The sequence below is a fragment of the Peromyscus californicus genome, unplaced genomic scaffold (genome assembly GCF_007827085.1).
Source record: "Peromyscus californicus insignis strain IS unplaced genomic scaffold, ASM782708v3 Scaffold_15__1_contigs__length_86483966, whole genome shotgun sequence".
Classification (NCBI taxonomy): Eukaryota; Metazoa; Chordata; class Mammalia; order Rodentia; family Cricetidae; genus Peromyscus; species Peromyscus californicus.
The window spans coordinates 10708010-10735331 of record NW_026294447.1 but is presented as its reverse complement, the minus strand read 5'-3'; the positions used below and the strand labels follow the sequence as shown (position 1 = coordinate 10735331).

The 27322-nt window shown below is 43.2% G+C and overlaps 1 protein-coding gene across 4 annotated transcripts in view; it reads right to left on the bottom strand.

Moving 5' to 3' along the window:
* Window positions 1–3902: 3902 nt before the first annotated feature.
* The window catches only part of Dock4 (dedicator of cytokinesis 4), a 430242-nt gene continuing 406822 nt past the window's right edge, over window positions 3903–27322 (bottom strand). For 2 of the 4 annotated variants that reach the window (XM_052738382.1, XM_052738383.1), the window contains 11 exons: window positions 23454–23630; window positions 22540–22623; window positions 19730–19849; window positions 19285–19406; window positions 18839–18959; window positions 17330–17411; window positions 17053–17162; window positions 15150–15222; window positions 13306–13419; window positions 10531–10592; window positions 3903–6538 (listed from right to left, as the gene is read on the bottom strand). In XM_052738382.1, coding sequence (XP_052594342.1) covers window positions 6071–6538; window positions 10531–10592; window positions 13306–13419; window positions 15150–15222; window positions 17053–17162; window positions 17330–17411; window positions 18839–18959; window positions 19285–19406; window positions 19730–19849; window positions 22540–22623; window positions 23454–23630 — 1533 coding nt within the window. In that variant the 3' untranslated portion in view covers window positions 3903–6070. The remainder of the gene's footprint in view (window positions 6539–10530; window positions 10593–13305; window positions 13420–15149; window positions 15223–17052; window positions 17163–17329; window positions 17412–18838; window positions 18960–19284; window positions 19407–19729; window positions 19850–22539; window positions 22624–23453; window positions 23631–27322) is intronic. The other 2 variants (XM_052738384.1, XM_052738385.1) reach the window with 2 other exon arrangements.

Below are 27322 nucleotides of genomic sequence, written 5' to 3'. Positions count from 1 at the left end.
CAGCCCCTTCTGTCTCTTCAAAAGGGCTTTTTACAAAAAACGTCAAGGGACAGGGCAAAAAACCTCCTCCTTGCTAGATCAAAGTATACCACACAGCCAAGTGCAGACCTTTCCAAACACCTGGCAACCATGCCCATGGCCCAGTCATCTCCTTATGCAGCCCTGCTGGATAAAGCAAGCTCAGATTCTCAGACCCTGAAAAAGTTCTCACTAGGAAACCTCTATGGGTCTCTACAGAAATCACTCATTTTTCACTGGATAGCTACCATGTGAAGATGAGGGATATGTTAGTAGCCTTTAGTTTGTTGCTCATTAAACTATCTTTTCTTGTGGCAGTTATTGTTGTCTAAGCAATTTCTCTGCAAAGCTTGTTAAGACCCAGGAGGTTTGTTATGACTAATCTTAAAGGTAGACTTATTCCTTAATATAGGAAATTCTAAAGGGAGCCTCAAGACTCAAAGTAACTCAGGACTCAGGAAGTTCCTGAAACTCACCAAATGCACAAGGTCCCTCCTTCCCCAAGGTTATATAAGCAGTAAGGTCTTCTAAGGAGGCACAAAACAGCTGAGTTGCCTAAAAGGGTCTGGAAAGTTTTAGGCTGCTTGTAAATCATGCAGTGAAGTCTAGGGCTATAACTTTCCTGAGTTATGACCATGCTGGGATGGGCTTTTGGTAATGCAATATTACCTTGTGTTATTCCTGTTCCTCTAAATGACTCCTTACCCATAAGGAACCCCATTAACTCACTGGTTTACCAAACTAGATTTTGGTGGTGTCCTTACTTTGGTCTCTTACTGGTTCACTATCTGGGGTGAGCAGGTGTTTGTTCCTGTCTCCTCAGGAATAGTGTCACATAATAGTCCCTACTGAGAACCATGTAGAGTACAGGAAACATTATGCTTTCCTCTCTTACAGAAGAAAATTACATACAAAATCCAGGCTTCCTTTGCCCTTGCAGTTCCAGTCAGAAAGCCACTTTTTGTGTGAGATTCACTATAATGTAATAGTGCAAAACATGGGACATGCTCTGTGTAAGAAAAGGGTCTCAGTGGTGTTATTTGTAGAGACAAAAATTAGAAGCAAAATAAGGTCTGTTAATAGCAAAATGGCTAAATAAGTAGAACATATTCTTTGCCTTTCACATGCAGGATAAAATATAAAAATAAATCCTATTAACACTGAATAAAAAATAAGGGTGTACTTTGAGGTCTACTGTGATTATAACCATGCTGAAAATATCTGTTCAGAAAAAGAAAGCATCAATCCCATAGCTTATACCTCACGAACATGACTTCATATTCCTTGCTCACTAGCATTAGTCTACTCTCCCAGGAATTTCTTGTCCAGCAATATAACTATTATTCATAAAAGGAACATTTCAAAAGACCGATAAACTCAACAGAAAGCACCAGCTCAAAGTTTCAGCTTTGGAACTCTTTGCTCAAAATGGAACACAATAGTTTTGCCAGGAAGTTCTACAGGCTAGATTAATTTTTGTTTCCCACACTCTTTGCCTTTCTGCAAGGCTTGTTCCTAACTTTTTGTTGTCTAAGTTTTTGAGACAGATCTTGTGGAACCTGGGCTGGCCTGGAAGTTATTATGCAGCCCAGGCTGCCATGAAACTTTCAGCAATCAAATAGTTTAAGATGTCAACTGCTAAATTCTCTTTAGATTTACAGGACCCAGAACAGTTCACCTCCATAACTCGCCCTACCTCTGAGGCTTTAGTTCAATTCACCAACTAACAAAACGTAAATTCACATTAGGGCTAACTTGCAGAAAAGTTGCATTTCTGTAAAAAAAGAACTGTAGGGGCCAATCCCAGGATGCATCCACTGAAATGTTCCAGAGAAGGTAGAGACATGCTGTGGAAGGGCCCTTTAGCACACACTCCTGCCTGTGGCCCCACCATTTCTTCGTACCTCTTGAGCTCTCCGTGTTTTTGAACTTCCCAAGATGGAGCTCTGAGGTCAACAGTCTGCTACTCTCTTTAGATGCTAGCCCTTGACTAAACCCCATTCTTCCTTACCAATCATCTCCACCACACTGGCCCTCAGGTTGTAAACAGTGCTGACCTAATTTTAGTAACAAGTTCCCAGCTTTGCTGTACACCAATCCGGAACCTGGCTAATTATGATCTTTATTCACTCTTTATCAAGGCCTTACACAAAACTCCAGAATATAAATGAAATTGTGTTCTTGCTCCTCTGAGAATTGTCAAGTTGGGGCTCACCTCTTTGTGACAGTGAGCAGTAAACATGGTCCTGCATCAGTCTCGGGAGCAAGTTCTCGACAGCGTACAGCAGGCTTTGGGTGCATGCACACTAAGCAAACTGTGTCCTTTATGTGAATCCCACTTACGATCTTATGCCTATGCATAATTGGGTGTGCATGATTAAAATGAGATACATTAGGGAAGGGAATGGTTATTTAACTTAATCTGTCAATAAAAACAGAACTCCCTCACCACACCCATTTTCTTTAACTCCATAAAAGGAAGCCCCAAACAATAATTGGGGCCTTTGAGTAACCTCAAGGTACTTGTGGCTTGTTCATGTGACTTTGTTTTGATAAAGTTTCCTTGTTACTTTTTGTAGAGAGCCGTGCACGGCCGCGCCTCAAAGATGGCGCCGGCGTCGGGCTTCCGCCTTCCCGATGGCGGGTGTTCTCTGGGATAAACAACTCCTTATTTGGCTTGGGCGTGGAATCTGGCTTGCTTGCGTATGTCTGACCCTATCGGCATTGTCCACGTGGCACTACGGGGTTGGTTGCCCAGTGGCTATAAAGGGCGTGGGCTGACGTTCCCCGGGGCCAGAAGATTGTTCAAGGTTCCTGAATAAACGGCAGAAAGACAAGTTCGGTGTTGTGTCTTCCTTGCTGGTCGAGGTGGTCGCAACAACTTTTGCAAATTTTTCTGAGACCATTTTAACCTTTTGAGTAAGAGGCCAAGAATTTGGGAATACCCAGCCTAGACTTGAACCATTGGTTAAAAAATAAAACAAACAAAAAAACAAAAAAACAAAAAAAACCTCTCTACGGTTTTCTTATAGAATTAAGTCCATGTTTCAGTACTCATACATTTTGATATAAACCGCTCAGTAATGTGTAAAGATAAAACAAGACAGTGCAACTTGTTATTCTCATTGTTGTCTTCTGTGGAACAATCAATAACAAACCAGAGAGAAACCGACTTAGGCAGAAATCTGAGCTATTCATATTATAATTATGCACAGAGAGTTGAAATACTTGTGGGCTTAATTATACTGAAGATGCGCATAAGATCTTGTGGTTAATACTGAGAAGCACTTGGGGTACTGACAATGGCCTTCAAATGGGTTTTGATGTTTAATAGAAGAGCAGTCTATCATTGACTTACACAAATGTAAACCTATCACAGTATGGATGCATCTCATGAAGTCAAAAGACAGACTTCATTTAACAGAAATTTTCCGTCAGCGGATTTTCAGTGATCAAGAAATATATGGCCTATCATTTTGTCAAAGGCAGGACAAAGAGGTGGCATGCAGACAGAACATGGTACAGCTGGCGAAGGTGGCATTCAACTGTTGCCTTGTCCACCTGGCAGTTAACTGGTTTATGTCAAGTTTTCTAATGCAGACCAACTTTGATGGCTTGATTTGCTAACTTGGCTCTGGTTAAACTAATTAGTGTTTAGCTGCCCAGGTAAATGTTATCTTCTCCACAGGATGGCAACTGATGCCATTAACCCTTCAACCTTTATTCTCTATGGCATAAATGATCTGTGTCCAGAGTCAAAGAGCAACAGAAATAGGATCTATCTACAAAGAAGTCTACAGGTCTCACGATGATAGGACCAAGGGATTTATGCAGCTGCCATTCTAAGTAAAGCCACACTGATGGTCGGAATGAAGGCAGAAACATTAAGATTAATCTGATAACTTTATTTAATATTTACCATTCAGCAGCAATCAACATGAACATCTGAACTAACAGAATCTCTTGAAATATAGCTATATTTCTGCTATATAGCTGCTTTAGAAATACACTCACATGATAAAGTCAACTATTCACTGCCAAAAAAAAAAAAAATGGCTTCAAGAGCAAATAACACTGATTTATCCTGTGCCCAAGCACTAGTCAAGAAATCTACTAAATTCACAGGAAAAAGAAATCAAAGAGGCTTTGTTATCTTATGCATGTCATCTTACTTAAGGGAAAGATTTTACTTCCTTAAAACAACAGAAACATGGAGCTTCCTACATACATGTATATGTGCATGTATATATAGATTTTAGGATGTGATTACAAACACAAAGTGTTATTATCAAATGCAAACGCTAGTTCCAGAAATTTCTAACTGCAAAACCTGCAAGATACAAAGCTAAAATTCATATGTTCCTTTCCTCAATTAGGAATACTTTCACTAAACATAAATATTTTTACATATATTAATTTTCTGACATTCAAAATTGTAAAGTCAATATGGCAGAATTATTGTTAAAAGCACATATGTACAAATATTTTCCATACATAAAGTATTTGGCATAATTATAACAATCATACTGCATCCACAACTGTTTGCTTTTATTTTTACTTTTTTTTTTACACATAATGGTATCTCTTATTAAAATTAACCAGTTATGTACAAAAATACTTGAACATTTATTATAGAAAACCTCTATAACCAGCCTCAACAGCACATACCTGCTGAATGGTTTCATTAAGAGAATATAAAAAAGTGGTCACTGCCTTCCAGGTAAGCTAGCAACAAAAACAAATACAACTAAACTAAGATGAGCTTCCCAACAAAAGAGGGAAAATATTTAACAGCATGATTTAAAATACAGTTCATATCTATTGTCAATCGAGTGTTATAAACAGTCAGTAAAAGAAAACAACAAAGATAAAACATACATTATACATACAAGGTGCTTGTTCACGCTCCTACAACCGCCACATCCGTGTGTCTACTCTACCTCCATCTAAGATGCTATGTCATCATATCCATGCTAGAATGGTCCACAATCCTCCACTTCCAACAAAAGGACCATGGGATGAGCTGAGAAGCTAAACTATCCTGGTAAGAACGGAGAGTTGGACGAATTCTTTATTTTATGCAGGATTGAACGTTAATGCCCTCACCTTCTCCAAGTCCTTTTAGCATTCAATCATGTTAATATATTTTCACAAAGGTTTTTTGTCTTCCTTCACACTATTGATTTAATACTGTCCTGTATTGATTCCCAAATCCTTGTTAATGGGACACAGTAATTTGTGTCTATTTAATCCTTGAGCGTCTGCTCTTCATCACTGACACGTTTTATATAGGAAATCATCAAGTAAGGAAGCACAAAATTCAAGTAAACACTTCTCCTTGGGTCTTTTGCTTAATCTAGCTGATTGGAACTCTGAAAGCAATTTGCACCTTGAAAAGTAATACAGTAGATAGCATGGTGTCAGGGCACTTAAAGATTTAGCAACCGATTCACAAAGCAGAGTTAAAGAATGCAGGCAGCTGTCACATGTCAAAACAACTTCCCGTCCCAGTTCTCGCAACCCTTAAGTATCTCGTCCTGCCGGCCTGCTTTACCCTTTAATTCTGAGGATGTGCCCTCAACATTCTGCTCAAGGGGAGAGCCAAACTCATCACCTTCATCACTAGAGTCTCTTAAGGAAGGGCTGTTGTGTTAGGATGTGCACAGACACGATCAGCTTTCTCAGAGTATCAAGTATTCAGAAAAACGTATACAACATCATCACGCATGGTGTTGCTTGACAATATTGTACTGGTTTTAAGATTAAACTACGTAAAAAAAAGTGAACATAAAAAGGTACAAAAGGAGTCTTTTTCACGACTTACCACTTTCAAATGAGAAACATTTTAATGAGACTCAGCCATACTTCATGTAACATCTGGCGTTTTAGATCAGTAACTTTTAATATTGTGCAACATTATATTAATAAGCAAATTTAATTCCATTCATTTAAAGAAAGGTCTGAGTAAGATATTAAAGTGCCTACACTAAATGTCTTCTCATCGGACTTTGTAAACGGCAAAGAATTCATCGCAGGTACATAGAAAAGTGATTTAGAGCTGAGACACCTTGCGGGGCAGGGGCCTGGGCCTTGGGCCAGGCTCAGTCCTTCGGGTCCCATTCTCCAGGTGGCTGGATCGAGCAGCCAAGGGCTTGGGGGGCAGGGCAGGTGGCTCGGAGGTGACAGGGATGGAGAGGCTGTGAGGTAGCGGGACAGGGCGCCGCAGAGTCCGCTCGTAGACGCTGTAGGGGGGCGGGGTTTTGCTCTCCTTGCGTACTGGCTCCTCCGACCCGCTGAAGCTGGGCATGGGCATGGGCACGGGCACAGGCATGGGCATGGGTACCGGCCCCGGCACCGACTGTTCATTTGCCTGGTTTTCAAAGCCTGAGGTTTCCGACGTGCTACACCGGCTAAGCGACGAGATCCCACTGCTGTAGCTGCCCGACAAGACCGGGGAGTTTGAGCTCAGTCCTGGGGAGTTGTACTCCACTGGAGACGGGGTGAAGGACTGTACGGAGCCCTGCTCCCACCAGAGGTGGGGGAATGCGAGAAGAGAGACTGCTGTTAGAGATGTTTCCCCAAACCCAGCTGTGAAGCCCTAGCCTCCAGTGACCGCCCACTGGCTGGCTGTACTTGGAGACTTGAGGAAGGACCATGACCCCTAATCCAACTTGACTGACTAGTTTCCTTATAAAGACCTTGGATTTACAGGGAAATCTGTAATCCAGGCACACAGAGCAAAGACCACGTGAACCCACAGAGAGCAAGTGCCCATCAGCAAGCCCCGGAGAGAAGATGTAGACCAAGTCAGCCAACACCTCTAGCCTCCAGGACCGAGGGAAAACATACCATCTACACCACCCAGCCTGTGGTAGTTTATGATAGTCTAAGCTAAGAAATGCCAGATTTAAATTTAAGTCTCACCCAGGTCACCTCACTGCCTGCTAGACAGATAAGAAGAGGCTGAGAATAATTGGCAAGAGGATTAGGAGGTGTACCATCAGTCCTGTCTGAACCAGGGGGAAAGTGGCTTGGCCACGTGTCATGACTGCCAGTCAGGGTAGGGAACCACTGGAGGCCAGGTGACTGGGGCATTCTTCCCACCGGAGAAGAATCCCCACACCTGAGTCTTCTGTGAGCCCCCAGACACCGGAGCAAAAGCTGCAAACCGGCAGCATTTGGACTTTTGCCTGAGATATTAGCTGTTTCATCTGCCATGTTTTTAAAAAGCCCAATGTAGTTGCTAATTTTTTAAAAATAGGAAAATTTCCACATAAAGCTGAGATTTATGGCATTTCATAAGGAACTAGACATCTGCCGCAACAGCCCACTTTTTCTTGTGGAGGTAGGCTGAAGCTGAGGAGGGTTGCTTCCTTCAGGTGGGGGTGGGCACCTGAACATACTGTAGCCTACTCCTCCACATGGTGACCCAGCCGCCTCCTTCATCTAGTGTTAGCTCTCTGGCCATATTAACATCTGAGCCTCCTCACCTCCCTATCCCCATGTCCTAAGGACTTGTAAGGAATCCCAGGGAGTAGGCTCTACTAGGAAATGCTGCCTGTGACATACTCTTTGGGTATTTAAGCCCTATTAGCATGTTTTAAAAAAAAACACCCTCAATACATTTGTTTAGCCAGTGTTTTCTAAACGTATGTGATAATAGGTCTTTCTTTTTCTTACTTATCACCTAAAGTCTTTAATGATCTATAGAACACATTTTGCTATCATAGGCTAACTTAACCTTGGTGTGTGTGTGGTGTGTGTATGTGTATATGGATGTGTTTTTGTGTGTGTATGTGGACGTGTGTGTGGTGGTATTGTATTCCCCAAAATATTGTGCACCCTAATAAACTTATCTGGGGCCAGAGAACAGGACAGCCACAATATTAAACATAGAGGATAGGCAGTGGTAGCACACACCTTTAATCCTAGCATTCCAGAGGCAGAGATCTACCTGGATCTCTGTGTGTTCAAGGATACAGCCGAGCATGGTGACTCACGCCTTTAATCCCAGAAAGTGAGCCTTTAATCCCAGGGAGTGATGGCAGAAAGCAGAAAGATAAATAAGGCGTGAGGACCAGAAACTAGAAGCTTTTGGCTGGTTAAGCTTTTAGGCTTTTGAGCAGCAGTTCAGCTGAGATTCATTCTGGATGAGGACTCAGAGGATTCCAGTCGGAGGAAACAGGATCAGCTGAGGAATTGGTGAGGTGAGGTAGCTGTGGCTTGTTCTACTTCTCTGATCTTCCAGCATTCACCCCAATACCTGGCTCAGGCTTGTTTTTATTAATAAGACCATTTAAGATTCATGCTACATGTGTGTGCACGTAAGTTGTGTGTATGGATGTGTGTGCATGTAAGTGGTGTGTGTGGATGTGTGTGTGTGTGTGTGTGTGTGTGTGTGGGTGTGTGTGTGTGTGTGTGTATTCAGGTGGATACGGAAGTCAGAGGTCGCTGGGTGTTGTTCCTCAGGAGCCCTCCACCTCGTTTTTCTAAGACAGTGTTTCTCCCTGGCCTGAAGCTTGCCAAGCAGGTGAGGCTGGTGGCCAGGGAGCACCAAGGATCCTGACTCCATCTCCGGGCACTGGGACGGGTAGTTCATACTACCACAGCTGCTCTCTACATCGGTTCAGGGGTTGGACTCAGGTCCTCGTGCTTTCAAGGCAGACACTTTACTGACCGAGTTACTTCTCCAGCCCCTAGCCTCTCTTTTAAAAAGAAATAATGCAGTAGGCACAAATCCTTTCATTTAATAGGAGCATATAATTAAGAATGGTGTATTATGAGATCCAAATTCACCAGAATCTTTTTCCAAAAAGAGATCTCAAATTCAAAATAAGATAGGCAAGTTCAGTCATCTATAAAGGGTCAATCCTAATGCTTTGGGGGGGAAAAACCACCCTAAATTCTACCAGATAAGATATTTAAGTTCATTCCAGTCATAGAAAAGCTTGAAACTTGGGAGTAGTGTGCCCTCTAAAGTAACCTGGGAGTTACAGCACAAAGTATGATCTCCCTCTCCCTCTCTCTCTTATGCCCTTCAAGCTCCATTTAAAAAGACATGTTTACGAGACTGCCTCTGGCCAGTAGGACTACATGCAGACCCGTCCTAGGACAGTACAGACCAGCTTGCTAACTAGAGCTATTTAACAGGTGTGTGAGCATTTTGTAGCAAGGCTTCCTTATTCCTTAAGAGTTTAATCTCTCCATTATTATTGTCTTATTTGTACTCTGTAAAATGGAATTGAAAAACGCAGACGGTAATTCCATCACAACGTGTGGGAGTGCTTTGAGGATTTATAGACACAAAGATGTGGAAGAGCCACGGCGCTTTCCTCCCTCACATCAGGGTGATGACAAGCAGTGGCTTCCCAAGCAAACGCTGTCATGTGGACGGTATGGTAACAGCTGCATTGCAGAGTGACAGCAAAACTAGAAAATAATTTGCACTTCCCAGAAAAGTTTTACATCATGGATTTTGGCAACAAAAATCAAGTCACACTTCTTAGAGTTTTTCCTCCCTTTTTTTGGGTGGTTTTTCTCTGTTTCCATCAGCGACTGTCCCGAGCAGCATGGATGTAGGGGGTCACAACCTGTCCCAAAGTGTGGAGACTAATTTGTCTTTTCATCTCAGCTAGCACTGTCTTAGCAACACAAAGGACACAGGTGTGGAAAACCATCCTTTCAACACTCACTCCAAACTCTTGTTTGCTTCGGGGGTTGGGTTCTGAACACCACCCTTCTCCAGTGTGCTGAGAGCCTGGTGGCCAGTCCACCTGAATTTGCGTAGAGGCTAAATATTATTTGTCTTCAAGAGGGATGTGCATGCTTAGAGATGTTAAACACCCTGTGTTTATATACCATGTGACCTTTAAAGCTTCTGGTTTGTTCTCCACAATGTTTTCTTTGTCTGTTTTTCCATTTTTACCATCATGTATTCCATGTTCAAGGATGAGTTTATAATGTGAGACATTTTTAGTACAAAGTGTTAAGAGGACAAGTTGAGTTTGGCTTTGCCAAAATGGATGAGGTTGATGACAAAACCCAGAAAGCTACAGAAGAGAACTTAGTAGACCTCAATTACTGGTGTTGTTCAACCTAAGTGTATACACACATGTGTTTGATGTGCTTCTAATCAAAAGACTAAGTCAAAATATCCTAGGAGTTACTCTGGGACTCTATTTCTTTTCTTATTCAACAGATTTGCAGACTATAGTTTGATAAGTTCTCATTGCCACTATTTGGAAAATTAAACTGCTACTATTACTTCTAATAATAATAATAAAAAATAAAACAAATAATTGAAAACAACAGTAACAACCACCCAAGAGGACTGCATTCTTGGGTGAAGCTTTCCAAGGGGAAGACCAAGCTGCTCTCTCGTCCATTTTCCTCCCTTTCTGAGATAGGTCCTTGTCTTGAATGTAGGAATGAAAGCACCTTTAGATGTACTTGGGGTAAGATTTCAAGGACAAAGGGCCAATCTTTGGACCCAGTCTAAGAACAGGCTTGTACCTTCAAAGGAGACCGTCCAGCAGGTGATGGGGATACTGGTGTTGTGTGTCTTGCTGGTGAAGCTGTAGATGGAGAGAGAACATTTTAATTAAGAAAAACCAGAGAGCTGCACATGCCCTCTGTAAGTACAAACCTAGGCAGAAGTTAGTGTATCAGGATCTCCTCAGCAAGGGAAGAGGGAAAATTGAGAGGAGAAGCTCGTGATGCCTGTCTAGACTAGATTCCTCACAGAGGATGGTGCCACTAAGACACGGGTCAATTAGTAAAAAGCTACACGTGCACACATGATGCCCTGACTAGAACGGTATGGCCCCAAACTGCTTCAATGGCCTTTCCGTTTCCTTTTTTGCTGACAAGGTTTCATGTAATCCAAGCTGGTTTTGAACTCTGTATGTATCTGTGGATAACACTGAACTCCTTATTCTCCTGACTCTACCTCCTGAGTGCTTAGGTTATGGGTTTGTGCTACCACACTTGGCTCTAATATCCTTCTTATCTCCCCCAAGTCCAGATGCTTTTCATCACTCAATCTCTTTATCTCATAAAATGCTTCCGGTATGAAGTGCCAGGAGTCCTTGGGAGATGGCTGTTGTCTTTGACCTGAGCAGCAATGGGAATATTACGGTTACCCAGGCAGCCTAGAACAGGCCCATAGAGATACTCAGAAAGCCTTCGCTTTTACCCCACCTCCCAACATTCCCAATGCAAATGGAAAGCTTGTCCATGTCAATACCAAAGGTGAGCAGCTTCCCATTGTTCCTCTAACGTCTGTCTGGAGGCCTTCCCTCGGTCCCCTGACTTTCAGGTCTCACCATCATGGCAAAGAAGAGTGCCCCCCCCCCCCCCCCCACCGCTTCTCCTGGGTTCTCAGGTCTGATATCTGGGCCCCAGCATGGGAGGTGGTGCTGCTCTATGTATCCCTATGGACCAGCTCTTGCTCTCTAGAGTGTAACTGCATAGCATAAAAACAGCTTGCGACACAGTCAATAGGGTGAGGGCAAGCTATCCTTCCCAATTGCACACAGTGACTTTGGCAAGTGTAAGCTGTGGTCCTCTGTGATTACCTGCCACTCTTCCAGCCATCACACTGAGGTTGGGAACTCATAACAACCTACAGAAAAGCTGCAAGGAAGAACGACAGACAGGTGCACAGCCCCACAACACGGACCACAGACGATGACATCGGACAGACCATGAACGCAATCAGTACAGAAGGGAGAGCAGCCCTGCCAATCAAGCTACTTGGAAGGAGAAGGGTCATCAGGCTGCGCTGCGTCCATTATCACACTGCAGGGTTGGGTAGCCTCAGCCCTGCATGCCAGCTCCTAACATCAGTGCTGGGTCTCCGGTCCCACGTGTTGTGAGTGCTGAGTAGGAAGAAAATCCTGTGTGTACAGAGAAACCAGCCCTCGTGCTACTGTGGCAGAGGTCAGCGTTTCCTGTTGTTTTTGACTCAGTCTCAGACAATAGCACAGTCCTGGCACCTAGTGCTCATTCTCAGAGCTACATGCCTAAAAAAGGTCCATCAGCACCATTGTTGTCGAATTGGAACTGTTCCAGGAGACCAGATAGCATTGATAATATTCATTCCTTAGTAAGAACTATCAATCTTATTGTTCCTTAAAAATGCCTTTCAAGTTCCCATATTCAGGGGGGCACAGCCAGGCTTTTAATCTAGAGACTGCCTGAATGTACGTGTATCACCAATGACATCAAATGATTTGGCTAACGAGTCCTCATTTCCAGTCAGACTGATACACCAATGCAGATGATTAATAAAATCTAAGTTATTCCTCGTTCTGTTGAAACCTCGCATGTGCCTTTCAGAAACTATCCAAAGGATGAGCAGCTACAATATAGTAAGTGAAACAGGAAATGCCGAGTCTAGAAAAATCTGCCAAGGACACAGCACCATATTCTCTTCGGTTTTTAGGTCGGCTATGCCTGAAGAACTCCAGCAGACATAGGCAAGTGCCGACAAGATCTGGTTACTGGAAAAAGCAGTCAGTTATAAGTGGGTGGTCTCTCTTAAAACTGCCTCCCATGGAGGTCACCAAGCCAGTGGCGTGTTCAGACGGAAAGCTGGCCATTTCCCACTAGAAACGCCTAAGAGTCAGCTCTGCCTCTGTTTCTCCTGAGACCCAGGGCCAGGCTGGAAGTTCCCCAGCCATTTTCAGTGCTCAGATGCTAGTGAGTGGGAGACTCCCAGGAATGGCTTGGTAAAATGCTGCCTTCAGCCTCACGTCAGGGATATAATCTTCGGGCTCAGGAGCCCTGAGGTTGGCTTGAGGATCAGTTACAAGAGATGCAGGTTCCTGCATCAGCCCTTTGAGTCCTACCGCGGCTGGATACAGAGCTCTCAGAGCGGCAGACAACTTAGGATGTCAGAAGCCGCTCAAAGCCACCGTGAGTTGGGTCAGCTGACACAGTGATGTCATTGTTGAAGATTCAAGAAAGCAGTTGAGTTAGCAGAGATCGGAGCAAGCGAGGTTCAGAGGAAGTGTGAGTGGCCCACGAGCAAGAAGGGTTGAGCGTGGTAATGGCGAAGAGGGCATGCTCAAAGCCTACCTGAAGGGCTTATTAGGAACGGGCCGCTGTCAGACCGTGTGGCGGAAGTGCAGGGAAGGGAGGCGAGCACTAGAAGTGAAATGTTGCTAGCAAGAGTTTTACCTCAGAAACCAGATGCCTTCCTTTCTCTGAGGAACTCAGGACAAGCTGGAATACTCATTATACTTATTTTATGAAAGTGATTGTTCAGACGCTTCAAATACCCACCAGTCTGTGTGGGCCTTGGAGGGACAGGGGGAGAAATAAGTCTCCCACCGTCCGACAGGGTCTTGGCTTCCTTCCCACTGTCCAGGCTCCAGCTGCTAGGGGTGGGATTCACAGCTGGAAGGGAATAACAAAGCTAAAAACACAAGATCCAGCTTTGCCTTTCAAATGTTTGAGATCTTAGGAGAAAGTCAAAATTATCCAGAGTGAAAGAAAAAGAAAATATCAACTGGATTTCAAAAAAAACCCACAAAACCTTAAGCCCCAAACAAGTAGGAGACTTCCTGATTACCAAACCTCTCTAATTGGTTACCTAACGGAGTTGACATTTAACTGGGTAACCGCGTGTCTCCTTATTTCCCTCAAGCTGTCAAACAGCACTACAAATCTCTATGCCGGAGAGTATCAACCTGCTGAGAATTACAAATGTCTTTAGATGCTAAAAAACAGATGGAAAATAGAGTCATCAGTCTATTTGTAGAGGTTTCTGGACAAGCGGCATCTAAAGGAGGCAGGGAGGCAAACGGCACTCACATTTCAGCTGTGTGGCACAAATGCCAAGGACCGGTCTGAGGGAAAGGACTCTTCCCAAATCGAGAGATTACACTAAATAATTCCTGAGCAAAGAGCTTGGACTGCTGATACCATCATTCTTATTCTGCAATCCATCTGCTCCATGCATCAAGACGTAGGGATACTACGGAGATCCCTGCTAGGAAGCAGGCAGGACACACACGGTTATGAACAGACACTCTGCAATGAAGTTTCTAACAGTAAACCAGAGTTCCGGCTCGCTTTCTGGGCAGACACTGCCATCTGATGGACCCAGTGAGGATTGCCGCAGTTTATTCCTCCAAATTACTGCTTTGATTTAATGGGGGTAGAGTTATTTTAAACGTAATTTTTTTCTCTATTCCTTTTATATTTGCTCTGTGGTTTTCTTTAGTAAAGTGGGTAAAAATAACACATTTCTAGTTTCTCCTGGTAAAGATCAATGCTCGACTTAAAACATTGAAGTTAATTCCATACTTTAAAATAATTTTGGCTAGGTCCTCACTAATTTTCATCTCCCTTTGGGAAGTTTTAATGTTAATGTTTTGTGTAGCAAAATGGTAATAGAGCCTAGTTCTTAATGGGGGCAATTAAAGTGCACTTTCCTGGGACATTTCATTAGTGAGTTTGACTCATTGGCCCGGGAGACTGCTATTTTTGAGGCCTGACCCTGAGATAGGCAAATGGGTGATTTACTGCAAGTCCCCACACCCACCGTTTCAGGGGTGACATTCAATCTGCCCTTCTTCTTCTTCTGTGTGTTGCTAATTGGCTACTTACCACTATGCATGCATTTGGTTATTTGTGTCTGTATGACCTTGAGGCAGGGTACACTCCATTATGCACTGGATTGCAAGGCTTACACAGTATTTAATTGTACAAGAGCCTATCTGAGTCACCACAAACAAGAGATGAGCTGCCCGAATGAGCTCTGTAAAGGAGACAATGGATGGGGATTGTGGAACCAATCTCAGGAGAAGCTACTTTGATTGTGTGAACTGGTGGCCTAATTGGCATCTCTGCTTTCAAGAAGAATAGGGGCTTTGTCTGGGCTCACTGAACAACAGAAAGTCATTACACAAAGGGGTTCCCAAATTGCTCAGATTCTGCCCTTAACAGTTGATGGAGAATGGATCATGAATAAATCTTTCACTAATTCCCTAAAGAGCACACTCATCCTGATCACTAGTGCTGTGGAGCCCTACCTGCCACACGGCACATGAAAGACTGGAGAAAATGAAGACACAACAGAGCCTGACACATTCTAGGGCCCCCGGGGGTTGGATGGTACCCACCTTTCTCAGGTGCAGAAAGATTGGGGTCACTGCGTGGCAAGGCCCCATCTCCAATATGATTAAACAGCGTTCTCTGAAAAGGGAGAAGATGCATGTTTATGATGTCATATGCTGAGACATGATGCCTTTTAGAAAATGATATGGTTATCTCCTTATGAAACTTTTTGCTCAAAGTATTTTCTATATGGTGTAATGAGCCCAGGACCAAAGAATTAAACTATATTTAAGGAGAAAGGGGGAACAGAGACTTAAGTTTTCTGAAAGAAACATAATGTTGTGTTTCATATTAAACATAAATGCTAAATACTTATAATTATATAATGCTTCATAATAAACATAGGGAAAATTAACAGTAAATACCAGCTAGGTATGCTGTTCTTTAAGCGTACACCACTGGACTGGCAGTTTGACATGTGAATAGGAATTAGAAGAGAAACATGAGTTCAAACACCTACTCCACCATGGTTTAAATCCTACAGCAGGTAAAAAACATGAACTGATGAATGCTCTGTAATTTTTAACCTACAGAAATATCAATTTTACATGGCTCTACCTAATTCATGAAGAGAGAAAGTGGACACCTACAGCATTGTACATCATTGCAGTTTTGTTGCAAATTTTACGCAAGGCAGATAACTGGGGGCTAATCAAGGACGCCCTCCAGAGTTTCCCATGCTGGCACATGTTCTCTCAGAGCAGATGAAACAAACTGTGAGACCCCCTTGTAATGCCAGTGACAATGGGGAATAAAACTGGGTGGCTGTTCCAGCCAAACGCACTCAGAAATCATCTCTGCAAGACATCAGTGCTGCGCAGAGGAGGGATCCTGGGCCTTTCAGGAAGTTCACACAATCAGCAAAGATAAAACAATCAAGCCAAATCCCACTCGCTCTCATCCATTTCCAGATGCAGCTACAGACTTCTGCCAGGATGGTGTAGAAAAACAGAGAAATTAGCTGGAGCAGAAATAAATAGTTTTCTCTGCTCTTAAAATTATTCCCAAGTAAACTGTAAAACTCAGGCATACAACATAAATCTTCAATTTTGGACCCACCCTTCAATGCACATAGTTGCCTCTGGGCTGAGTCTGTGGCCCTGTGCTCACTCAGGTTGAGAGGAATCATTTTAAAGGGAAGTTTGAGTGACAGGCGGAACCACATTCCCTAGCTCCTCTGAGGGGTTCAGGGACATCTCCAGGACACAGCTGCTTCCCTGGTACTGCACAGAAGAAGAAGGGCAAAGGCAAACGGATTGCTCCTGCACTCTTGGGGAACGGAATCAGTTGGAGCTACCCTCAATAGCTACGGGCAAACAGGAAGTTTTGGGCAGAAGCAGCAGTCTTCTGCTAACTTAAGGTTCCTCCCTCCCCAGACTTCCGCTTCATACACATGCAAACACACACACAGATGGTTCATTCATTAGCTTCCCCTTGGGATGTTGCTGTAGCAGCAATGAGATGAAGGAGGACCCAGACATTCCCTCTCATTAGTTGCTCAAGCTGCAACCCAGATATAAGTCTAGAACAGTGGTTCTCAACCTGTGGGTTCAGACCATACTGAGGGTCGAATCAGATATCCTGCATATTAAATATTTATGTTACAATTTATAGCAGGAGCAAAATACAGTTATGAAGTAGCAAGGAAATAATTTTATGGTTGTGGGGTCACCACAACATGAGGAACTGTATTAACAGTTTGCAGCATCAGGAAGGTTGAAAACCACTGATGTAGAGTGATGAATCAGATGGCATCCCAACAGTGGCCGAGACCGGAGGTGGACTGACTTTTCACCTAGCTGGCCTTGACACTGGTTGCTTTTGGTGGCTACTGTGTGCTTCTGCAGAGACTCACAAACAATCCCACACGCTCCCATTTTCTAGCTTCTGATTCACCCCCAGGAGTACCTGGGAAGGCTCCACAGGTGTTGGGTAGATGGCACTGCATGGTCTATCTCTTGGGGACAGGCAAGAGTTTTCTCTGGAATGTTTGTGTTTGTCAGACAACAGAGGAGAAGCTGGGAAGAGAAACAGAGGAATCATCAGTGTGGTAGCCCAGTGGGGCCTGTTCTCAGAAAACCCAGCCTTGTGGCAGTTGCCAACAATATGGACCACCGAAGCCACAGTTCCTAGGCCCGGAAGATTCTTTGGGTACCAGTCACCACATCGCCCACTCTGCACTAACCTCTGGCACTCGATGGAGCAGAACTCGTCACATTAGGCGAAGCAGAATGAGTGGAACTCAGGCTTGAGGTAGATGGGCTGGGCTAGAAACACAGGGAGCTACTGTCATGCATGGTTAGGAGCTTCGGTTCAGAGTGACATTTGAAACAAAACACCAACATTTATCTTTCCAAATTAGCAAAAAACAAAAACCAACCCCCCAAAGGCCATTTAGAAGCACAGTGAAGTCTTATTAGCTCAGACGGACAAGGAAGCTCGCCTGGATTGACCAGGCCCCTGAGATTTCCACTGCCGCTGGAGGAAGGAACACACGTGTATTAGTCTCAGCTCTATTCCCCAACTCTGTGCCTGTCAGCAGCCCTCTCTGCCCGCAGTATAAAGACAAGCATTTCTAGTCTTGGGCACAGAAATAGGGGAGTGTTTCTAATTTTACATTTATTGACTGATGGATTGTGCATGTTTGCTGGCCTCCTATGTGAGTGTGCACATGCCATGGCATGTGTGTGGTACCTGTTGGCACCTCTCCCATCAGAGTGTATACATATGTTCCTCTGCTGTGTGAGTGTGGACGTGCCATGGTGTGTGTGTGTGTGTGTGTGTGAGTATGCATGTGCTATGGTGTGTGTGGGTGTGTGTGCGTGTGTGTTGAACATGTGCTCCTCTCCTGTGTGAGTGTGCATGTGCCATGGTGTGTGTGTGTGTGTGTGTGTTTGTGTGTGTGTATGTGTGTTGCACGTGTGCTCCTCTCCTGTGTAAGTGTGCATGTGCCATGGTGTGCGTGTGGAGGTCAGAGGACAACAGTTCTCTCCTTCCACTCTGTGGTCATCATGCTTGGCAGCAAATGCTTTACTCACTAAGCCTCTAGCTGGCCCGTGTGAGTGTTTCTAAAAAGCACACAATCTGCCTTCTACTTATCTTCAAAATCGTGTGCTCAAAGCATACAATGGGAATCGTATTGTGGCCATTTCCAAAGGCAGTGATAGGAAATTCAGCTTTATTTTACTCTCCTAAAACAAAATGCTTTAAGACTCCCAGGAGCTCCGAAATACCTTTAAAAAACTATGCATTTTCTTCTATTTTTTTATTACCGAAAATTTTCTTATACAAGTATGCAAATTTTATAATGGGGCCTCAAGCCACAGGGGAACTCGTAAAGAACCACTTTGGAACACTATGAGGCAGCTAGTGTGCGTCAACATGCTCCAAGAACCTAGGACCCAGGAAGCGATGAGCCACCAAGGTCAATCTGAAAGCTAACCTTGGGCAGCTTGCCCGGGCTTTTCTGTGGTTTGCTTATATTTTCTTAAAGTGATGGGCAGTTTGGAGAGGAACATCTTTGTGGATTCCAAAGGCCAACAAAAGCAACACTGAGGTTTTTTTTTAAAAGGTTGGTCCTTAGGTCAAGTTCTTGCTTGAAGGTCTGTTCATGAGCCCCGCAGAATGGACAGACACTCTCATGATGCAGACAGAAAAGGAATAAACGCGAGCAGACAAAAAGCTAATAAAGTACCTGCATGTTAAAGACTTCGTCAGAGCTTTCTGATTGCCCTGTAATATTGCTTACTTCAGCAGAGGCTTGGGAGGACAGCGAGGACGAGGAATACCGGTTGGCAGCTGGGTAACTTAATGGGCTGTTGCAGAGGGAAAAAAACAGTCGTTAACTCAGTCCTGGAACTGTGTTTTATCACATGCTGGCATGGCATAACACCAAAGGGAAAAAAGACACAGCCCATTTTGTTGTCTCCTGTTTGCCTCACTATAATCGAATGTTTGAGTTTATTTATTTCTCAGGCTGTTGCGGTTTTACCAGTGGCAGATGTCTGCAGCTGCCTCGTGGCTTAATTATTTCATTAAGAAATAGTGAATTTGACAAATTGTACCATAAAGAATGAGAGAACCATTCCAGATCATCTTGTGGGTCTGGCAAATTGTAAGGTAATTCAGAATATGACTTACCTGCGTCTAGGAATTACCCTGGTACCATCTGGACTCATCGAGGCAGGGGCTGAGTTTCTACACACACGAGGGCTTCCATTAGGAAAATGAACAGGACTGGCCTGAATACAAGCTGGGAACTCCTGAAGAGGAGATGAAGAACACATTTTATTAGAGCAACTGATGTATGAGGTACTGCAATCTCCTCAATATACATCCTCAGCATCTTTGCATAGGGACCAATTATAAATGCCAGTATTATTGACATTGACTTTTTTGTTTTGTCTTCATAAAGGGTAAATATGGCAACCATCAGGAATGTGACTGTAATATTAAAAGCTCCAATGGAAAATGCTGCAATGTGGTAGAAGAACCAAAAGATGTCACTATTGGACTTTTCATCCATCACCTCGCAGGCAGCAGCAGCAGTGGTGAGATGGCCCCACCATGGCCCTTTAGCACACACCTGTATCCCAAAGCTTGATTTCATCACAAAGAACTGGTCCACCAGTTTTTTGTGCAGGGGTCTCATATCTTGAGGTACAAACTTCTCATGCACGGCCAGACCGAACTCCAGAATCTGTGCCTTGATAACAACACAAGGAAAAGCCCACATCAGCGACTAGTTCTCATGGGTGCTTGCTGTGAACCATACATCACTGTAGACCTTCTACATCTGACCAGTGGGAACAATAAAAAGTAGCTCTACAGGTGAGGAAACAGGATCCCAAAAGTCACATATGTAGTAAGTAACAAATGGGGATTTGAACCTGGGTCTGTCCGACTCCCCAAACTTGGCTTTCCTACATCACTTTCCCCAAGCTCCTCCCTGTGTACCTCCTGTCTTTAATGACCATCTTCTCTAGTGGCTATGGGTCCCTGGCCTCCTGGTCCCCTTCCTGGGATGGGCAGAGAATAGGATCGAAGCTGTTTCCTGTTTGGAAGGTCAAGCAAACCTTTTCTTCAGGATGCTACCCTCTCTCCTACATTAGCCTCTCAACCTCAAGAGAGTCTCAAAAATTTCTAGGGGAGAAAGAAAAAGAATGATCAGGAACTCCGTAGCAGTTGCTATGCCTTTGGTTTTTCTTTATAAATATTATTCTTGTTTACTCACTATAATATAGCCAGGGATCCTGCCTTAAAGAAAAGTTTGCCACCAGGACCCAAAAGGAAATGAAGATACACATGCAACTTTCTTTTGTTCAACTAAGCATGTGACTTCTTGGGTTTGAACAGCAGCTATCTTTTGCATTCCAGTAAACTCTAGTCTGTGGGGCAAGCAAGCTGTGCGAGACCACAGCTTCTCACAGCTGTGCATCTGTGAAGAGTCTGGGGTGGAAACTCATGGTCAGACGGGTCTGACCTTCAGAGGCTAGAGCGCCCAGCACCTTCTCTATGAGACAGGGCTGTGGCAGCTTCTACTCTGGATGCCCACCCCTGCCAGCACCTTTCCAAAGAGAAAAGCACCCTGAAATGGACATGAAAGACACACTGGAGTATATCTGATGCACAGAGGGAGAAACTGGCCTGTGGGATGAGGAGATGGGAGGAACCCAAGAGTTGTGACTAACTATAGCAGCTGCTAGCCTTCTCCATTTTAAAAAGCTGTTGGGTTACCTTTCTTTTGCTCAGATAATGACACTTGGGTCCTCAAGGAATAGACTCCAGCATGGAGATTAGGAAGCTCATTGTGGGGAGTCTGGGTTTCCTGCCTGTGGCTCAAGCAAAGTAGGAATCTACAGAGAAAGATGTGCAGGCTGGCCAACTCTGTCAAGCCCAGGGCCTCTCTGGAACTTTATTAGGCTTTCAAGGTTGTCCTGTGTTGGATCCAAATGACCAGGCTTTATAGTTTCCCTTCAGTCTTAGAAATGGATCATTGAGAAGACAGTGACCATGGGCCAAGTGGCTCTCCACACCTGAGGTAACTGCTACAGGACCAGGCAGCTGGATGTGTCTGTTGAAGATATCCCCATGTCAACCAGACAGAGGTTCAGGAAGGATGATGGCCTCTCCAGTCTTAACTCCTAACTGATGGTCCAACAGAAATGATGTGCCACCCAAGGTTACATGATAAGACTTTTATTTCAATTGTTCTATATCAGAGACCTCACATTTCCTGGCCATAGCCCTTTCCATAGGATCTCATGAACAATGCCAGGCACGACACAGTAAAGTCTAACTTTGTTTTCTTGAAAAGCTTCTTAACTCCGAGCTGCTGTTTTAATTCTGGGGAAAGAACTCATTCAGGCTGAACACAGAAGACAGAATCTGAAGGAGGCTACTTATGAGAGGTGATGCTCAGGTAAAACACAGAGATTTAAAAAAAAAAAAAATCAACCACGTTAAGGTCTTTATGCAATCCTGCAACTGTATCCCTCCCATAACCACACTGGGAACTTATCTACTTCTCTATTTTTCTTGTAGGTTAAAGTCTCTTTTCCCTGAACTAGGTGCTTGCCCTCATCCATGGCCCTGCCCCCATGTTATTATTTGGTGGATAATATCTAGAGGGCACAAATGGACTAAACCCCACCACAACCCTATTGTCTTCTAGTCTAAAAACATGCTGTATTTATTAATTTCATATTCCCAAGTAGGAAGAGATGCTTTTGTCTCATTGTCATACATATTCTACTTTTCATGGGAACAAAATTATTTCCTGTTTAGCCCAGACTTCCAACTGCGTCTCCCATCTCAGAGGTTTGCAAACCCTTGTCAGGTAGCTATCAACAGGGCACAGCAAGTGACAGAACACTTGCTCTAGTTCTCAGTCCTCGAAGGCACCAAATAAATAAAAGTACACTGTTCTTTGAAATAGAAAATGATGAGCATCCTAGTTTGTCCTCATAGTACAACTTCTGGGCTTTATCTGCAAAACACAATACTGCTGCAGAGCAAGTTCTACTGATTGCCTACTCCTTACTATGGCGCTTACATAACAGTCTCATCCACTCATGTATTTATCCATGATCTTAAGGCAGCCTGAATTTATTTGAGCAGGAAATTTTGAGGGACAAGTTAGCAACAAGTCTCCAGTAAGTCTTAGGGAGGGACATAAAGGAGGCCACATGAGATGTTACTTATAGGGGATGACTTGTTAAGTTTGTTCTTGCATCCAAGTGGGAGGAAAGAGTTGACATTAGCCGGTTGGGATACACCACAGGTGGCTCTGTCCACTTGCTGCCGCCTCGGTTAGGCTGTTCATGCAAATGCTGTAGGTGGGTATTTTGTCACAATGCAGAGAGCCAGAGAGAATGATTGCTTCTGTTGCCCTACCTGCTCAAGCATCAGCTCTCTTAACCGTGCTATCTTCTCCCCATCTTCAGGATGACTTAAAATGTAGTCCTTGACAAAGAATGCCTAGGAAGAAAAGGGACAGTCAGAACAGGCTGGGAGAGTCACCGTGGAAGTGAAAGACACACTTCTTACTTTTCTAAGGCTTGGCATATGCAGAGAAATAGCGTGATTATGAAACATGTTTGGGGACAGATGGAGAGACTCCTATCTGTGGGCAGCTGATCACAGGCAACATTCAGAAAACCAGAGCTTATACACTAAGCATCTCTGGCAAAAAAACAAAAAAAAAACACAAAAAACAAACAAACAAACAAACAAAAAAACCACCAACAAAAAACCAAAAACCAGACCCAAGTCAATAAACTATAATAATAAATTATAAACTAAAATAAATTGTCTTAAGGTTCAATGTGGCCAAGATGGTCTTCCAGGCTACAGAGTGAGTTCCAGGAAAGGTATAAAGCTACACAGAGAAACCCTGTCTCCAAAAACAAAAAACAAAACAAAAACAAACAAACAAAAAAACAGATGAAAAGTCTACCTAAACCATCATCAACAACCAACCAACCACAAGACTACACCCATGAACCTCCTTGACTAGGCAAATTATTTTAGGTAGATATTTGTTAAACAGTTCTGACCTTCTCACTACATTTTTTCATCCCAACACAAGTACACACACTTAAAGTACCTCATCATGAAGATGGAATACATGGACCCCACAAATGGCTGGCTATACGTTTGCTCTGTTTTACAAACATCTGTGCTGATTGCAGCCATCTGTCACTGATAACGGGCCCAACAAAAAGACTTTTTTTTTTTTTGCACAAAAAGATTCACAAAACCCTAAGGCATCGCCACTGATCAGTTCTCCAGCAATCCTCAGTCCTCACCTCTTGGTACCTGGAAACTCCACCATTTACTGCGGCATCTATGACTCCATTGAGGCACATGGTCAAGGGGTTGACGTTCTGCATCTGCCTCGTCTGACACTGGCTGATCAGAGCCTTTAGCTGCTGATTCTTGTTTTCTAACACTTCAATGGCATTTTCCAGGGGACTCATTTCTACCTGAAAAGCAAATGAGTGTAAATATCTACTGACTTTTATGACATTCAAAACTAAAGATGTGTGTGTGTGTGTGTGTGTGTGTGTGTGTGTGTGTGTGTGTGAGAGAGAGAGAGAGAGAGAGAGAGAGAGAGAGACAGGTTATCCAGCTTTTGACTCATCTGTGGTTCTTAGTAGCTGCCATCAACATCTCTTCCGGGAGCCATCCCATAGCACAGAAAAGGACGTGGAAGTCAAGGAACCCATTCATCAGGAAGGAGTGAGAACAGCAGGTGACTATATCCATTGGTGGAAGTATGGTTTGGGTAACCAGCAACTGTCCATTTTCTAATAGCATGGCAATAAGCATCCCGTGTTTTTTATGTTCTTTTGGATGGACCCCGAATAACGAATGCTTCACCCCTTTACATGGTTATTGGATACAGAGCAGCATAGGAAATATAGATACATTAGCAGATCTTCCGGTGTCAAAGAGCTTTCAGTCCCATTGCAGAGAGGGGACATATGCCCATACAGACCCCCATATGCATTTATAATAGCACCATATGGTGGCACAGGATGGCACACAGTTGGGAGTTACAGAAAACAAGATAATCACATACATGCCAGGATCCATTTCTTGGCGCAGAGCCAAATAGAATCATAATGACTTACTGGGTTGGGACAAGGGACCTAATTGTGACTGTGACCAAAGTGTTTTTCCAATAGAAGGCATTGTGCTGTTAATGTTACTACATTCTCTCTGAAGAGAAGGTCTGCCAGACTCTTAGTAATGAGGCAATTTGGGCATACAGAAAGCACACTTACGCTCTTCTTCTTTCAGTTAGAGACACAAATGAGATAAAAGGCCACTTAGACTATCTTAAAGCAACACTGAAAAGTCTTAGAATAACTCAAGTGTATGGAAGTTAAGAATAAACATTTCTCAAAGGTAATATAAAGGGAAGGGAGTATAAGTCACAATACATGACCAATGATTTTAATATGCATAGTCAGCAACGAACCCATTCACAGAATGTACAAGACTTCAAAACCAGTAAGAAAAAGGTAAACAAACCCAAGAAAAACTGGGCAAAAGATTGAAACATCAATTTCACAGAGGAATAAATTCAAAATGGCCAGTAAATGTCTACAAAATGGCCAGGAAATAAATGAAGAATAATACCATAGTGACGTATTATAAAACGTCCCATAGAACGGTAAAAATAAATGTGGCAATAGCAAGTGAGAGTGTAACTGTGGACACCAAAGTTCCTTTCCTGCTGCGGGAAGTTCAGGCTGCTGCATCGACCAGAAAACAGTTGAAGGACCATCACCCAAGTAAATTACATAGAATAGTATTTTTACTTTTATTTATCTCACAGTCTAGAAATTCTATTCATAGGCATACACCTGAAAAAAGATGGAGCTGGACATGTATGTACAATGTGAAGCTGGAACCGTGTATAAAAATGTTTATAACTGTTGCCCCAAATTACTGCTTATCAACAAGAGAATTTGTAATATATTGTGGTCTGTTTATACAGTGGGATAATTATAGTAATGGGAAGCATTCATGGGAAGCATTCTTGTCATACTTAATTGGAAAAATGTCACAAGTAACACTAGGAGAATGGAACAAGTCTTGGCAGAGTACACACAGTTACGAGAGACTAAGTGACTGGTTTGGAAAGTATAAACCAGTGAAAAGCAAGCAAGGAAATGCATACTATAAATATCAGGATACCTCTAGAGTCAGGACAGGGAAGTGGGACTGTCATTTGGAGGTGAGCTTAAGGGCCCCTGAAATGTTACTAGCAGTGCTGGCTACTGCGATATTAAACTTTTGTTTCCTGTGTTCAAATGCCAAAGCACAAAGCAGAGTCTGAGTCTAAATCACTGCAAGTTAAAAAGTCAAGCACTCCGGAACACAGGACAGAACGGGGGCTGTGCTCTCGCCCTTCCTGATGCTGCGGCCCTTAGACACGGTTCGCATGTTGTGGTGACCCCCAATTATACAATCATTTTCGTTGCTGCACTGTAACTGTAATTTTGCTATTGTTATGAATCGTAATGCAAATGTGATTCTGTGTTTTCCAGTGCTCTCAGGTGACCCCTGTGAAAGGGTCATTTGAACCCCAAAGGGGTCAGGACCCACAGGTTGAGAACTGCTGTTTAGGAGCTGTGGGTGGGGTGGAGCTGCTGTTGAAAGGACACAGACTTTCAGTTCACAAGGGGAAGAACTTGAGATCAATCATTCAACAGCTGCAAACAACCAGCCCTGTTACTACGCACTTAAATATGGTTACGAGAAATTTTATGAGTTGTTTTTACTATAATAAAATACAAAAATCCATCTTCACGTTTACAAACTCTAATACTACTAATAATTTTGTGAATATCACATAAGATATAATAAACATGTAAAATACAAGAACTTCAGAGGATATTTCCAGTATGTATTTTCGACAAAGTATAAATAATTCATAATGCTGGAGAAAACTGGACACAGGGAAGGAGTGTCACAAAAGAACCAGAATGTGTAAATAAATATACTATATACAGCAAATCTCACAGCTCTCAGTAAATACAAGTAAGTGATCACAAGCTGCCATATTTTCCTTGTCAGATCAGAAAGCAAAGGTGTCTGGGAGGAAGAGAGTAGGCAGCTGGCCTGTGGCCCACCCACCCTCCTTCCCAAGGAAGGTCCTTTGGGGAACTGAGAAGGAGACAGGTGGCCAGGTCATTTCCCCTAGCTGACCAAACCTTCACGTAAATAGGAGCAAGAGCCCATGGAGGCTTGAAGTAGGAAGTTAGTAGAAGATTTCTTAAGTAGACAAGGCCAGACTCTAAGAGAATGTCCCTGAGAAGTTTAGAGCTAAACCCTCTGGAGTATGATGTGCAGTGTCTCCTAATGTACACTTCAAACTGGGGAGCCCTGGGAACCCCACTTACAGATTTCATCTGTTATTCTAAATTGTAACATTGCTGTGAGATACAAAGGTGTGGTGGACGATGCTTCGGTCTCAGAAATCTCTCTTTGCCTCAGCAGCTGGAGCACCTTGAATTACTAAGAAAGCTTGACATTGGGAAGGGACAATGAGTTGTGTCTGATTGGCTCAAAGGTAAACATCTCTGTGGATAAGTAAGAAATGACTCAGAAGGGAATCTGAACAGGAGTCAAAGTGCAATCATAAAGCAATTGAAAATAAACAATAAAATTAAGAGGAATAATTTAATAACAATAGCTGCTATGTATTAACACAGAACAAATACACTTAAATCTATGACCTAGTAATAATAGTAAAACCCAAATCAAGTGAAATCCAAGTAGCCTTCTTGTTACTCTCGCAGGGCATTAAGGACTGAACTCATTTTGAATGGAACATTTTATTTCCTTTCCTAGATCTCATAGCAATAAACTATTTGATGATGGATATTATTATTTTATAGGAATATTGCAATGAGTAAAGATAGATGATGAAATATCAAAAGATAAAATACACTTATTTATCGTGTATGTGCGCACATGTACTCAGATGAGTGTGCACATGAGTGTGCACACGGAGGTTAGAAAACAAACTGGAGCAGTTGGCTCGTGCTGACCACCACGTGGGGCCTGGGGGTCGACCGCAGTTTTCAGACTTTGCGGCAAGCACCTTTACCTACTGAGCTAATACCATATCTTAATCCCTAAAAGACCCAAGGGTCTGGGC